Source organism: Empidonax traillii, unplaced genomic scaffold (genome assembly GCF_003031625.1).
Source record: "Empidonax traillii isolate 1590-97213 ecotype Southwest subspecies unplaced genomic scaffold, ASM303162v1 scaffold104:size2570737, whole genome shotgun sequence".
Classification (NCBI taxonomy): domain Eukaryota; kingdom Metazoa; phylum Chordata; class Aves; order Passeriformes; family Tyrannidae; genus Empidonax; species Empidonax traillii.
The window spans coordinates 2527746-2543653 of NW_020955297.1; the positions used below are offsets into that span (position 1 = coordinate 2527746).

At 48.8% G+C, this 15908-nt stretch overlaps 1 protein-coding gene across 30 annotated transcripts in view; it reads right to left on the minus strand.

Moving 5' to 3' along the window:
• Nucleotides 1-8597, minus strand: part of CADPS (calcium dependent secretion activator) — a 213897-nt gene extending 205300 nt beyond the window's left edge. For 28 of the 30 annotated variants that reach the window (XM_027882329.1, XM_027882326.1, XM_027882328.1 and 25 more), the window contains exon 1: nucleotides 8139-8596. In XM_027882329.1, the coding sequence (XP_027738130.1) occupies nucleotides 8139-8522 (384 nt within the window). In that variant the 5' untranslated portion in view covers nucleotides 8523-8596. Of the gene's footprint in view, nucleotides 1-8138 lie in introns of all 30 variants that reach the window. The other 2 variants (XM_027882337.1, XM_027882335.1) reach the window with 1 other exon arrangement.
• Between the last annotated feature and the right edge of the window lie 7311 nt (nucleotides 8598-15908).

Consider the following 15908-nt stretch of genomic DNA (forward strand, 5'->3'; position numbering starts at 1 on the left):
ACAACAAAATAAATTCCCTAGGAAAGGGAGAATCACTTCCTACAGGAGTCAGCATGCCCTGCACACCTCATCGATTGCAAACACATGTTGCAACTAAGAGACATCAGTGGTTGCTACAAACTTACAGAATCTGCAAACTCCCTGTGCCAACCTCTCCAACTCAGTGGATGCTCGGGATCAAACTCCAAAGCTAGTGCAGACACTAGTGATGCTCTTCACAAGCCAACCTGTGAGATGGTTTCAACAAGACATTTCTTAACAAATAGCTTCTATCAGTACTTCCTCATGGGGTGAGCCTGGAAAACAGCCTTTCCTTCCCTGACCAAACAGGCAACTGGGAGCCAAACCATCCCCTTTTAGCCTTGCTCCAAGGGACTAAACTGTGTCTGCACACACCTCAGACAAAGCCAGACTTGAAGACTCATCGTTTTAGGAAGTGAAAGAGCCCTCTTCCCTCGTGTGAGAATGTCACCCTAATTTAGCACACGAGATCACAAAAGGCTGCTGCTGGACCATCAGTGGGCAGCCCTGTTTGCCAGGGTACTTGTTACAAATTCATTGTGGCATCAGCCCAAAGTCCTACCAAAGTCAGTGGGGTTCCTTTGAGATCTGTACATCACATCTCCAGTCCCCAAAGATAAACACTGCATTCTTTGGGCTAGGAAATACCATGACTAAATCTAGATTTCATTATTTTCTTCATCAAATATTAACATTTGGATATGGGCAGACATGGACAAGGGTCACTATATACCTGACGCTAATAAAAGTCCAAGCTCTCAGTCTTACTGTGAAGTAGACAGACAGGTTTTGAACTATGACAACTACAAACATGGCATCGCTTCCCCCAAGCTGAATAAATATTTGCATGACATTTTGACTCAGGTGTTTAAATTCTAAAAAACGTCTGACTTTATCAGCCTGAATCACAGACAAACAATACCAAATATTATCACTAAAAGCACCTTTTCAAACAACAATTTTAAAAGGTTAACATCAAACACTCAGCAACTGTTCTTGTGTCTGGTTTTAAGAATGAAGTCCACCCAATTAAGAGGAAAACCCAGCAAAACCATCCCAAATATCCTGTACCCACAAATAACTTCCTCCTAATCAAGCACCAGGTTAGGATGCTCTGTGTACTTTTGTCAGTACCTACAAGGTAATGACACAGGGGAACTCCCCAGGAATCTGATATCTCTTGCATCTCCCTTCTTCCACCTCATGAAGACACAGCTGGACCTGTTGCTAAACCACAAGGACCACCCTTATGAGAAGGGTGACCCAATTCTGACCCACTGGGAGCTGGTGGTGCCACCTGCATGAGGAGCAGCCAAGGTGAGGAGACAACTCTGCCTGTCCTGCCACGACTGCACCACATTTCAAAAGAGCTGGGAAGCAAGGTGGCACCTTCCCTTGGACCTACCTCACCCTGCTCTATCTCCAGAAAGAGAAAACCTTTGAGGGGCCACCTATCAAACCCCTCCACTGAGGACCCACCCGTTCTCCTGGGCGAGAAACGGAGAGGAGCTGCTCACCACCAGGGAATGTCCCCTTGTCTGCTGTTTTAAGAGAACTCTAGTGTTTTAATTAGTCTTAACTTTCAAAGACATGCTAAAATATATGTTATTCCTAGAGATCACTCTGTGGGTGAAACCCTGGCACTGCTCAAGTCTCTAGCTGGACTCACATCGACACCATCCAAGCAGCAGCTTTACCGATCATACTACATCGACTGGTCTTAATACACTGATCAAGTTTACATAATTAAATAGAAATAGGATGTTTACCTTGTACCACCCTGGGCTAAAGCACTGGCAGTAGCTCTAAGGGGTTTGGATGCACACAGTGCTCCTAGCAGAGTTGTGATAGCTGGACTCCTACTGCTAAACCACACTACAAACTAAGTAAATACTTCTCCAGCTAACAAAAAATTGCATAGGGAAATGACTTGCCGACCAATTCCCACTTAGGTGAACGGAGAACAAGTGACTCACCACTCAGCAGAAGGAATTACAAGTTGTGCAAAAGGCAAAGCGCTTCGGGGAGAGTGTCTAGACTACGCAGAGCAAGGCCATAAATAATACCTTTTGGAAACGACGGGCTTTAGCAGGAGTTGGAGCTGCACAATAGTCAATAAGTCTTTTCCACTCTTAGTTCACAACATCTCTGGCCCAAGAGGTGCCACCCACAATAACTGAAATGTCATGCTATGGATCAAGAACTGCAAAGTTTCACAAGAGCCAAAGACCAAGCTCACAGCCTATTTAATTACCTGCTTCACAATCCAATAAGCTGCAAGTATATAAATAGCCAAAGGATGACAAATATTTAATATCTCCAAAATTAAATTAAGATAAGGCACTGGCAAAATAAATGATAAGTGTTTTGACTGAAAATAACCATTTTCTGCAGAATCCAGGCGATTTGAGCACAATAATCGCATTCTGCACTCCACACTGCTAAGGAGCACAGCATCTCAGATGTGCCAGACCTTCCTCCCCACAGTGATGCTCTGAAAACGCCTGTCTTCACTTTGGGGTTGGCACAAGGCTGATCCAGGGACAGCCCCAGCTGAGAGCCCAGCCACACACAGCTCTCATTAGATGGTGACAGTGGTCTATGCCCACACTTAGCCACCTAAGTGGCAAAGTCACCCCCTAACCACTCTTCCACGTTTTTACAGGCATAGGACTAGTAATTATCTTGCAAGCTTTGCTGCAGCTACAGAGCTGTCCATGAGGTCCAGCTCACGCCTGAGACCTGCCTGGCCATTGCACCCCCTTCTTAAACAGCACTAGAGAGCAACAGAGGAACAGAGAGAAAACAAGCAGAGCACCGTCTTTACCTCTCCTCCCCTGCAGAGCTGAGAACCTCCAGGCATTTCTTGGGGCCAGCAGAGCAGAATCTGACCATAAAATCAAGTTGCTCCAGCAGAAAGCTGCTAAAACACATCGAAACACCACCTGAATCAATGTCTGTCCCAGAAGAGCAATGTGTTGGTGATTTTAAGAGAGAACTTGTGTAAATATGGCATGAGAATAACAACCCAGCCCATGACAGGGAAGAAGTACGTGATTATTTGGAAGGCTGCACTAGCTTTACTAGGTTCCTAACTGTTGTAGCATCTGTGTGCATGCTGAAATGGCAGAAATTTGATAATTTCGGATGCATTGTAACCAATTAAGTGTTTCTGACCCCTCACACCTGTTCTGCATTAAGCACCGTGCTTAAATCAATCACCATTCAGCAAAGCACAAGCTTAAGCGCTTTGCTGAATTTGACTGAGAATTTTGCTAATGCACCAGACGTCATCCCACAGGCTTACACAGGGACCCAAATCACAAGCCACTTCTCCCAGGAGTAGCTCTGGTAATCTGCAACTAAGCTGGAACTTTTCTGATCCCACATTTATCCCCCACTGAGAACTGATTTACTCTCCTCCCTGCTTGCACCCTTGTTCTGCAAGCAGGGAGGAAAACAGGCAATGGCAACCATGACTGCAGTGGTGTCTGACCCAAAGTGCTCTCCCCATTTTATCTCCTAACAATTTCCTCCTGCTGCCCCTTTCCCAAGGAATGTTTTCATGGGACTGGTGATAATCTGGAGAAGATCTGTCCATTTATGCAATTTCGAATAAGCAAACACCAATTCCTGGGTTGTGCTGTGCCTTTTGGCAGCTGTGGCTTCGGAGGTATTTAGCAAGAGGTACAGCCCACATCCAAGGATGCTTGGTCTGCATCACTACAGACACACACCTTGTCTGACATCCCCAGGCTGCCAGCTGAGCTCTCCTCCCAAAGGCTTCAGACAGTTGGGATCAAGTGGGAAGAGGCACCGAGCACGGCTGGTTGTCTCAACTCTACTTCCAACAAGTCAGCATGAGCTAGAGAAAAGACTAAATACATCCTGGGCAAGCAATTACCAAGCTAAGTGCCATCTGCGGTAATAAAACACGTTGTTCTGAAAGCAACAGAGCTGGCAAAGCCACTTTCTTCCTGAGCTGCATTGCAAGGCCGGAGCCTTCCGTGTCCAGCAATATTGTAAGCTCTTATGGGAGCTTTTTCTCCACATTCAGTAGGTCTCTTGTTCAGATCCCCCAGTGTCTAGAAAGGGCTGCCCACACACTGCTATCTTCCTTCCACCTGGGGTAGGAGATAAAAATGGATCTCCCTATTCTCCCCAAGCTTTTCAGGGATAAGTGTCTTGCAGACCACTATCCACATGTCAAATGTGCCTGGAATTCAGCAGTGGCTTAAAAAAGGAACCTAAGCAAGAAAGACAGCACAGGAAGGTATCTAATAAGTCTTTTTTCTTTTCCCTTGGGAAACACTGGTAGTGAGATGTAAATAAAAGAACTTACAGGTAGACATCACAGATGTGTAGTTACTCAAGTGAAGCTTTACCACATAAACATTAAGATAAACCTGAAGCAGAGGTGTAGAATTGAACACACTGATCTAGAAAACAATTTTTACTCTGTTGCTGAAATTTCTGGGGTGTCAAGATTGGAAAAATACCAGCTCTGAGTGGCATCTGCTTAAATTTATCTGGAAATCCAAAACAGAGTTTGTTGCCGGAGTAAACAAGCAACATGCCCACGTGTGGTATATACCCAGCTACGCCATCCATTCAAACTTTTCCACTGTTCTCTTCACCCTCGTGTACATTGTAGTTTATCAAATAGCATGTCAAACCTTTCCGTTGCAACACTACCTTAACTTCACACTTCCCCTTATTCCAGGGTGGTTTATGAGTGCCGCAGAACACCAGGCTGCGTTTTCCAGCTCCCCAGCACTGCACACAGGCATGCGGATACATAACCAGTACCCACAGTGCTGGTGCATTTGCACCACGCTAACATGTGGCTCCCCGGGGCTCCAGGTACCAGCCAGTTCTGAGACAGCAGTGCTGCAGGATCAAGGAGGGAGGATTACACACCTCAGAGGAGGCACCACAGGGATCTTCAGCCCAGGCAAGGACTCCAGTGCTGTGACCGCAATAAAATCAATTGCTTTCTTATCTGAGAAAACTGCAAAGAAGAAGATGAAGCTACAGAAGCAGCCCTGGGCTCTGGGAGCCTGGCAGAGGCTGCCTGCAACAGAGCTCATCTCAGCTGTGGTCCTCCCATACATATGGGCTGGCTCTTATCAGGTAACCCAGCCAGGAAACCACTCTTGCAGGATAACAGCCTCACTGCCTCGCCTGCAAGGCCACAGTCGCCTGCCTGAGCCATGCTCGGGGGTGGCAGCATCTCCTGTGCTACAGGGGAGAGCTGTGAGCCAGGTGAAGCCAGACCTCATCCTCCTCTTTCCAGCTGGTCAGGACCTGCTGAGTGTGGCTGGGGACAGGTCACCAGCCCTCACCACCGCACAGGTCTGCCCAGACACCTCTGCGGTGGCTGCGCGGCACCTCCCTGATGTGGGTGCAGGGTCTGAGCAGCCCACTGTGAAACCTGGCTGGTCCCCTTGCCTTGTCAGAGCCTCAGTGGGGCTCCCAGATGTCCTGCCCACGCGCAGCAACTCCAGTAGGCAGATCTGCAGGGTCAGGCCCTTGCATACCCAGAGTGCCCACATGTGGATCCAGCAGCTCCTTCCACAGCCTCTCCGTCCGGCACCATCAAGAGAGGAGGGAGTGCGGTCCTGCACACCAGCCTGGGGACTGCCAACAACAACACTTGGGGGTCTTCTGCTCCCCATTTCTCCCAGGATGAAACACTTCCCTGGCAAACAGCAGACTGTGAGAATGGAAAGGCAAATGGAAAAAGAAGCGGTTTATTCCTCCTCTGCTGATGAGCAAAAACTGAGACAGCAGCTCCCATTAGAGCAGGACTAAAACCCAGTTTTCTCCTACCTTTTCCCTAAGGAGCAAAATGCATTTGCATCACTCTGATGAGTCTTGAGCGCCTGGTATTTCCATCACTACTAAAGGCCCAACAAATACACTGAGGCTGAAGTTCGGTACTCATGAGAGAGAGAGTCCCACACGTTCACCCTCTGGTCACCATGCAGTCAGAGAAAGAAGGGTGGTCTTTCCCAGAGGGATGCATAAGGAAAGCAGAGGAGCATATAAGTCCAGCAACAAACTCCAGGCCCTGGTAGTCCTTTAACTGACATCAGTAGGAGTCTTGGCTAAGGAATAAGGGCAGAGACTTATTCCCAGCATGACAACTGAATATAAGGATATACAGAAGAACAGAAAACCAGAATGCATTCACCTTTAAAAAGGTGAATTCAATTTTACATGTGTTATCACGTTAAATTTAACTTTTCCAATTCCATCTCTCTGCTAAGTTTGAGGGGAGACTGTGAGCCCCTAAGACACACCTATTTTAGCTATCTGTATAAATAAGCCAGACACATTTCCCTACATTCTTCATTTCACAGAGGATGGATTATTTCCTCCCGTGATCCTGCGTAACTTCTCCATGTCCTTGAGCATTGCTGCCACTTGTCATTACTCCTTATATTTTTGTTTCACTTGCACTTTATTCACCCCCTTTTCCTCCCCTCTTTCTGTCCCTTCACAATGCACTATTTTGATTTGAGGGACTTTGAACTGTTCTTCTTCCCAGCCACTCTTCTCTGGACCACAAGATGCTGCCTGCTCCTTTGGATAAAACACTTGTCAATTTCGGTTCAATTTCACGTGAGAAACAATTGTAGAGCTTGTTTGTTTTTATTTCTCAAAACAAACAATTACTTATACTTCACAAACTTTCTCTAACACAAAGAAGTTGCACAGGAAACAAAAGCCAAAACTACTTAGGAAATTCACAATCTATTGAAAAGGCAAAAGTAAATAAATAAAAGCATCTCCAAACCTAGCTATAATTTCAGCTATGCCCTTTGCTCAGCAAACAAAAGAAGATCATTCAGTCTTCCAGCAACACCAGATTGTCCTATATTGCCTTTAAACTACATGAGACAGTACGGATACACTTTCCTACCTCCGTATGTTGCAATGACTAATAATAGTCCTGTGGTGTAGCAGAACTGAATGTCGTTTGCATCAATACAACCAGGAGCCTGCCTGAATTGTAAAGGTCATTTGTGAACACAGAAGAGTATCAAGGCTAAAACTGCAGTCTAAGATACTCAACCGAAAAGGGTGAAAAAAAAAAAAGTCAGCCAGCTGTTCCAGATTGCTGCATCCCATCACAGACCCAGCTCTGGCTGCCACAGGGAAAAAGTTGGCTGCATTTGACTGGAAGACGCCCGTGCTCACATCTCAGAGAAACTTAAATTTCTGCCCTGGCCCGTGAGTTTGTGCCTTAGAGGAGAAACAAGGTCCAAGGCAGCTCCTTGGGATGGGGGGCCCAGGTGAAGCGCTCCTGCCCAGCCTCCGCCTGGAGCAGCACACGGCCCTGCCGCGGTGACGCACTTGGGGAGGAAGAGTCAGGACTGTAGCAGAGACTTCATCTCAAACCTCTGCTGCCCCATTTTGCCGGGAAGCCAGTGTCAGGGAGCTCGCCGCACACAAACACTCGCAAGAAGTTTAAATGAGACCTGGCAACTCCCTAAGTCAGTGCCGGCACTCCCAGTTAAGCAAACTTTGCAATAAGCATGGAGTTGTGGAGTCCCTTTGCAGGAGGCAACGACACGCACCTGGTGTTTTCCAGCAATATAACACATCTCTCTCCTTTCAAAAACCTTTAGACGACCAACATCCCAAACTTCCCAAATCCCAACGTTGTGTAACTAGGAGCAATGACCTGTGTCACCGTGCTGGCTCCGTGCGGGAGGCCACGTCGGGCAGCAGCACGGAGGGTGGCAGAGGGTCAGGGGGCTCCCCTGAGCCCCGGGACGAGGCTGCTGCCAGCAAACCACAACACGCGGGCCCAAGGTGCCCTATGCTGGCAGTGCCCTTGGGGTGCCCGGGCGGCTGCAGGCCTGGGGAGCAGGAGGAGAAGCAGGGAGCAGGCAGGGGATGCAGGCAGGGGTATTTAGGGGAGCGGGCAGGGCAGTAGGTAAGCTGCGGGCGGGTAAGCAGGGGGCAAGCAGGGGGCAAGCAGGTGGGTGGGTGGGTGGCAGGGGTTAGGAGGGCAGGGGCAGACAGGGAGCAGAGAGGGGTGGGTGATGGGGACGGGAGGCCGGGCCTGGACGGGAGGTCAGGGCCGGGCAGGGCAGGACCGGTACCTTCTGCTGCCGGCGGGCCATGTCGGTGGGCTGCTTGGCGTTGAAGGGGTAGGCGATGCAGCGCATGACGAAGACGTAGAGCTGCAGCTTCTTTTTCCTCTCCTCCTCCTCCCGCTGCAGCCGCTCCAGCTCGTCCTTCTCCTTCTCGCTGGCCACCGAGGGGCTGGGGCTGGCGGGCCGCGCCGCACCGCTGCCGCGCCCGCCGGGCTGCAGCCCCCCGGCGCTCCCACCGCCGCCGGCACCACCGCCGCCGCCGCCGCCGCCCGGGCCCTCGCCGGGGCGGCTGGGCGAGAGCCGCGCCGCGGCGGGCGCCAGCGGCTCCTTGCCGCTCTCCTCCTCCACCAGCTCCTCCGACTCCTCCTCGCTGGACGACGGGTCCAGCATCGCGGCGGCTGGGCTGGGCTCGGCCGGGGCCGGGCGGGCTCTGGGCTGGGCTGCGCTGGCTCCGCTCTCCGCGGCTCTGCCCGCGCCCGGCTCCGGCTCCGGCTCCGCGCGCGCCGCCGCGCCCGCGCGCGCCCCCGCGCCGCCCCGCCCCGTGCGCGCGGGCGCTGACCGCGGTGCTGCACGCGCGGGGCGAGGGGAGCGAGCGCCGGGCGGACCCCGCGCATGCCCGGTGGGGGCCGCGCCGCCGACGTGGCGTGTGCGCTGTGTCCCCACGGACACCACCGTGCCCCCGGTGTCCCCACGGACACCACTGTCTCTCAGAGTCCCCAGAGCCCCGCAGAGGTGCTGCTGTGCCCGTGGTGTCCGCACAGTCCCACGCGGGCATTGCTGCGCTCATGATGTCCCCACAACCCCACACAGGCAGCACTGTGTCCTCAATGTCCCCACAGACACCACAGCCCCGCATAGACACTGCTGTGCTCTCAATGTCCCCACGGCCCTGCACAGACACTGCTGTTCCTTTGCTGTGCTCACAGACCCCACTGTCCCTCAGTGTCCCCACAACCACACTGCTGCGTCGTTGATGTCCATACAGACGCTGCTGTCCCTCAGTGTCCCAACAGCCCTGCAGAGACATCGCTGGGTCCCCACAGCTGCCTGAGCCACATGAATCCTGCAGACCTGAGTCTCTCAGCATTTGCTTTCCACCAAGCAGCTCTTCTTGCACCTCAGCGTAGCTGGAATCTCTTAATCAAAAAAGGAACACTGCTGATAAATATTTCACCAAGTCACTAATTATTACACATGTAATGATATCGTGGTGTTCTGCTTTGAAGATTACCTGGAGCAAACTGAGGACTTCAGGAGCCACCCTGAGGGATGAATCAGTGAAGACATCATGTGTGCTCAATGGTTTAGTTTTTGGTGATTTTCAGATCTGAATGAGACTTCATTTGCGCATACGTGTGTATTTGTGGTGGGTGGGTGTTTTCAAGGTTTGTGGGTTTTTTCTACTCAATTAGCAGTGCTTCTTTTGTAAATGTCAAAATACCTGTCACCTGTTAATTCATGTTAATAAATGTTTGGGGAGAATAGGTAAACATCGACTCCTGGTAATGGGGATGTGAGAATAGCTTGCAGGAGAGGAGACGGGCGCTGCTTCAGACAATGTGTTCCAGCATTTTCACATCAGCTGGGCTTTCTGAGCTCCTTTCCTACTTCTAATTAACAGCTCAGTGTAGCAGATGAGTCTGGAAAAACTTCAGGGCCCTGCATTTCCAAAAGCCATGAGAAGTGGCTAAAAAAATTGTGTAGAGGGAAAAATGGCTTTCTCCATTTCCATGAGCCTTACCTGCTAGAGCTGTGCCCTTCAATGTCATTGTGTGTCCTTTCAGCAATGTGGGAAGTCCTGAGGATGCTGAACTCTCTGCATGGAAGAGCAAAATTGTCAAGTTCCTGCAAACAAAGTTTTCCATGTGCTTCCCATTGGGAATCCTGCTTGTCAAGGCTGGGCTTTGGAATCTTGCACCCCAGGCACTGCAGGGGAACACTCACGTCTAAAGCTGGAACAACCACAGCTTGCTCTGCCCAGCTACTGCTTTCCTCTGAGAGCACTTCCAGAGGCAGTGCTTTATTGCCCAGTTTCTCAAGCGCTGCTGCCAGAATGGTCAATCCAACCCAGGGGCTGATGGAAGCCAGCAGAAACCACCCTAGCATTGTATTGGGGTGGTACCAGCCTGGCTACAAGGTAGCCAGAGGATAAACAGCATGAACTGAGCACATGGGGCTGGCAGGCAGCTTGCTGTGCGAGTGGCAGTGCTTGGCTACAAGGCAGGATGTGAGGGCAGCTGGCAGCACAGGGTGTTTTCCTACATCTGCATCTTCCCATAAGCCAGGGAAAGGAAAGGACACATGGTGGGGTGTTGAGATACAGAAGCTGGTCCAAGCTGAGGTTAGGAAAAGGGGTTTTGGACCCTTTCACCCTTACTTAGTATCATTTCACTTCATGCCTCCTTATTTATTGTCTCCCCAAACCAACAAACAGAAGTACCATGATACCATTGCTATGAGGCAAATAATCCTCCTCACCCAAGGTGTGTAGTCATGGTGCCAGTCCCTTGCTATAGGGACAGGCTGTACAGCACCTACTAGTTCTATTTTGCCTGACACATAGCCCCTAAGATGGCTAATATGGGGATGACTACCACAGGGGTGATGGGACATTTCAAAGGTCTCTTCCTCAGCAAAGTTCTCTCATTTTTTCATTTTATTTTTTTTTATTGATGCCATTTTCACTTTATACATCAGGAAAACTCACTGTCCCGAGTCCAGTTGGGCCAACTGTAAAGGTAGGAAAAATTTGAATCCATTACATCAGTGGCTATGACGTTACCTATAAGTGATCACACAAAAGATAAGACAAAGATCTTTAGGGGTTTCAAGAAAGAAATGCCACTTATTGTACTGGAGAATGGACAAAATTCTTTCTGTGACATGAGGCTCAAGATGCTCTCCCTCACAATTGAGGAGGCTGATGTTCAGAAGCTGCAGCTCTCTGTCTTCCCTCTCCCAGACAACACAGCAACAAAACTTTCTGAGATAATCAGAGGAAAATTGGACCATTTTTTATGAGAGATTTTCTTTCTGTGATGATTGGTCTGAGCTGTTTAGGTAACTGCAGAAGTGGATTTGCTAGAGGAAAGCTACTGGGGATGACAGAAGCAACTTTGGCTGGTAGGAACATCACAGACATTGTGTATCTATCTATAGAGACAGATTGAGTTTTCTGACAGATTGTCAGAAAAGATTCCTTAAATTAATTGATGCGAAATAAATACAACCACCAAAACCCCACATGTTCTTCTTTAGGAGCTTTCAGAATTATATTTATCCTTTAGTGGGTGAGATTTGGCTCACTGGAGAACTTTGAACTTGGTTATGTTTGAAAGGGCCTGACTGAATATCTGGGAATGGATTATTCAAGGTTCATCTGCAAGTTCTGCTGGTCCAGAGAAGCAGGGACACATTGTTGATCAATGTGATCAACAGGGACACAAATGTTGTTCAATGTGATCAACACTTTCTTTCCTTAATTCACACAGCCATGTGTTCCGAGTGGTTACATCTGAATGCACAGTTGAAACATTCATGCTTTTTGATGAGTAAAAGAAAGACTAAGGTAAAAACTTCTCAGGCTTCTTGCTTTCTGTTTCCAAATGCCATTTCTGTCCAGAGAGATGTATCCAGATTCCTCTAAGACATCTCTCACAGTTGTTTGCATCTTGTTGCAAAGCAGCCTGTCCAGCATCGTGCAGGAAGGGAGGCAGCACTAGTGGAGCGATCATGAAAATTACGTGTGCCTAACTTCCAGAGGTAATATTTCATGGTGGGTAATTGTGTAATTACCCATCATGAGTGGGTAAATGTAGACAAATAAGAGCATTAGCTAAGTAATTTTTGATGCTGTATTGGTGTATATTGCTGTTTGCTCAGGATATTAAAACAAAGGCTCTTTGGGTTAAAAGGATGCCTAATGTTGGGTAGTTCGTTTTCAAGATGCAACATAGCTGCAAAATCCATGGTCCTTTCTAGCTTATCACTTTGGAACAGGCTCCAGGAAGTTTTTAAAATCTGCCCCTACGTATTTGTTCCCAGCATCACGAATTAATTGCATCTCCTTTCGAGAATGATTACTACATAAGAACCAAAGTACCTGCATTGCCAGCTCTCTTGCAGGTTCCAGTAAGAGGCAATGCACACCATGTGGGAATACTCCACCTCCGTGCCTGCTCCTGTTTACACAACAAACAAGAAGCAGCAAACACACACACGCCCATCCCTGTAGAGGGTGAAACACTTTTCACCTCTCCTGCCTGGAGCCAGCTGCATAAAGGAGATCCCAGGTGGCCTCAGGTATTGGAAGCAGAGTCGGCTGAAGGCATTTCGTGAAATGTTTCAAATTTGTTTCCATTTTGCACAGTGTCAGAGGGAAGAACTTGTCGATATTAGAAAAAATCACTGCTGTAGCATTTGTAGCCCTCTCCATTTATTCCCATTAGGCAGGGAAAATCAGCGTAGATAATGATTTGTGGAAATGACTGTAAAGAAAAGCAGAGCTGAAGCAGAGGTCCTGGCTTTGGGGAGGGAGTGCCTGTGTATGTGGCACAGGGTGCTGTGCCACAGCCTGTGCAGGCAGGCAAGCAGGACCCAAGGTTTGGAAGAAACCCTCAGAAAGTAAACTCCACTTAAAAAAGCCGTTTAGGAGAGCTTAACTGAGTATCTCCCTCAGGGAGGCTCACATTTGCATGAAAAACAAACCCTCCCTCTATTTTATAAGCCCTGGTTAAAGGCCTAGAAGAGACTATTTATGAAAGCTGGAAGCAATTAGCGCCTTTATAAGATCTATGTGCACCAATGGCAGAAAACACTGGAGGGGTGTGGAGAGACCCCAGCTAGGACTGACCCTCGACTTGAGATTGACTGCAGAGCAGCTCCCAATTTCAGGTGATGTAGAGATGGGCATGGTGTCACCTGGTGCCCGTCACTCAGAAATCACACTGCTATCTGCTGATTTTGGCATGTGTAAGAGTCCAACATCTGTGATCATTTGTTCTTCTGGCTGTTTCCTAACACAAACCCGGCCCTTTGGCAGTATGCCATCAAAATGGGAAATAAGTGTTTGCTCGGCTGTTCCTCTTGTTTTGGAAAAGCAGATTTGCAATACAAGTCTCAATTTCATGCAGCATCAGGTGACAATGGAAGGGGGAAAAAAAAGAGGCAAAGTAAGAGGCAAAGATTCTACTTAAAAATATCTTACAATTCATGCAGATGAGAAATTTCAGCAGCAACCGAAAGAGGCAGGAGGGAAGCTGCTGAGGACTAGCCTGGCTTAGGCTGTGCAACAGGTAGTGCCAAGTAAATGGCACCTTCTCCTGAGGGCTTGCTGCCATGTCCTTTGGCACATGCTGTGAGGGGCCGGACAGTTTACAGCTTGCAGCAGGGCAGATTAAAGAACTGTATAATGGGAGTGTGTGAGTGGGCAGGTTTGAGCAACAGGTCCTTTGATTCAGGCATGAATAGAGTCCGGCTGTGGAGTGACACTGGAAAACACTACAACTTGGTAATAACACTCATTCACGGAGTGGAAATAGAAATCCTGGTGTGTCCTAAGCTCCATTTGTTTCCCTGTTTCCTAAAATAGCACAGAAAACAATCCTTGTTTCTTGGTAACAGCGGTATATAGATTGCTGTGTCTCCCAAGTAGAGTGGCTTAAACTGGTGCTCTTTTCACCTGTTCACACACACTCAGCTAATATTTACACTGGGATCCTGGCTGCATCAGGGCTGTGCCAGGAGCAAAGCAGGGGCCAGCCAGGGCTGCTGGCCTCACTTAACCCCTCGACATCAGGGAAGCGTGGGATGGGGAAGGGAGGCACCACAGGGCACCCAGCCACTCTTACCAATGCTCAGCCTCCTCCCTGCCCTGGATACCTAACATTTACAGCACAGGGCTCTCTGCAATACCACCTGGGCAAGCAAATTTCCTTCCATCACCAAACTGTCACCTCAAAGGGCAGCTTCCAGCCAGTTGAGAGTCAGTATCTCCTCCACAGTGGGACTGGTTATCTGTCCTGTTCAGTTGTAGATGCCTGCTGGGGACTGGCAGAGCCTTCCTGCCAGCAGAGATGGAGTTCCCAACTCCACCTGCACCACTGGGAAACTGGGGCTCGCAATGAGGTCACCTCCCAATCTATTTCTGGATACTGTGTTTGAAGGTGCTTCGGGAAGGCTTTTCAGTCCCTTGAAAAAGTCTGTTGAGCCATCATTTTCCCTCTCCTCTCCCTCATTTGCAGGTGCCGAGTGCTGCTCTCCAGACCTGATTAGCATCTGTAGGGAAATGAGAGCTCCCACAGCATCCAGGTTCTGGAGTCAGAAATAGCCCTGTGTGCTGAGGTAGGAGTGCTTATTCCACCCTGTAACTGGATTTAGACATGCTGCAGCTGCGGCTGTGTGTGGGGTGCTGGTGGCTCCGCAGGCAATGCTGCTGCTTCCCAACCCTCTGACTCCTGCAACCCTGATTTGGGAAGAAGACAAGCAGCACATAGGCTTTGGTGCCTTCTGTGCCTTGAGGCTGATGCTCGTGATGATCCACCTGATATGTTTCTTCCAGGTGCCTGCTACTCTGAGGCACTGGGAGAAAAAATGCTGCAGGGAAAGAAGTGGGGATACACTGTGAGAGACATATCAGGGCAGAGGCAGAGGGGGAGTGGTTGAATGGCCTTCTTTGGTGACACAAGGCAGGAGTAATGGGAAATATGATATATGCCTGGTGCCCCCTGCCCCCTGCTCTCCTTCATGGGCTTGGGCAGAGCCTGCTCACCATTGAGGATTCACTTGGTCCTGACACTGGTTCTGGTCTTTCCAGCCTCTTCCTAGGGTTTATTATACCAGGTGTGAAAATAAATAACACCAAATTATCCTGACCCAGCAGGCCCTGAAAGACACCAACCTCGATGTCTGCAGCTACTCAGCAAAATCCACAAGCGAGCTGTTTATCTCCACTTTCTGACCAGACTGTCAGCATCACATCCATGTCAGGTTCAGCACCTAAATCCTTTCCCAAACACTACTGAGAGGATTGAAGCAATATTTTGCTGCCTAATCAGCACTGGCTCCCAGCTTTCGAGGCGTCTATAATTAAAAATGACTGAAGCTTATTGCAGATAGGACGACCACAGGCAATTTATCAAATGCACCCTACTCTGCTCACCCAGAGCCTGGAAGTAATTGCAGCTGATCTATTCCAGCACACACAGGGCTCCTACAAAACCTGGGCTGGATTGCTGCTGCCATTCAGTGCCTGACTGCCATCCCTGGGGTCACTGCAAGCCAAGGTACATCTATTTACCTATTTTTAAGTTCTTGTGGTAGTTTTCAACTGGTCCTCATATTTCAGGGAAGCACCTGGAGAAGGTAGCAATTGATTTGCAGCAATTATGCTCTAGCTGTGTGATTGCTTCTCTGAATGTGCAGTACTCCCACTGCTAAGGAAATAACTCCTAATATCTACTAGGCTTTGAAGCAGTTTTATTCTGGAAGAGCTGATATTACTGGTCTTCAACACATCACTAAAAACTTCCAGCTAGTGCTTTTTTCCTGGTAATTATGAACCCTTGAGGTTCCCTTTACATGAGCCATTTCCCCAGGTTTACAGAAGTGACTAGATGGGATTCCTCTGGGGCCATGAATCTCTCATTTTATTAAACAACCCAATCATGATGAAAGCCTCAGAGTCACCATTTTAAAATAAATGCATTATCAGTACTGCAAAATCTATGTGAATTAATATGTAATATCAGTAAGTAGGACGCTTGAGCAGTATTTTAG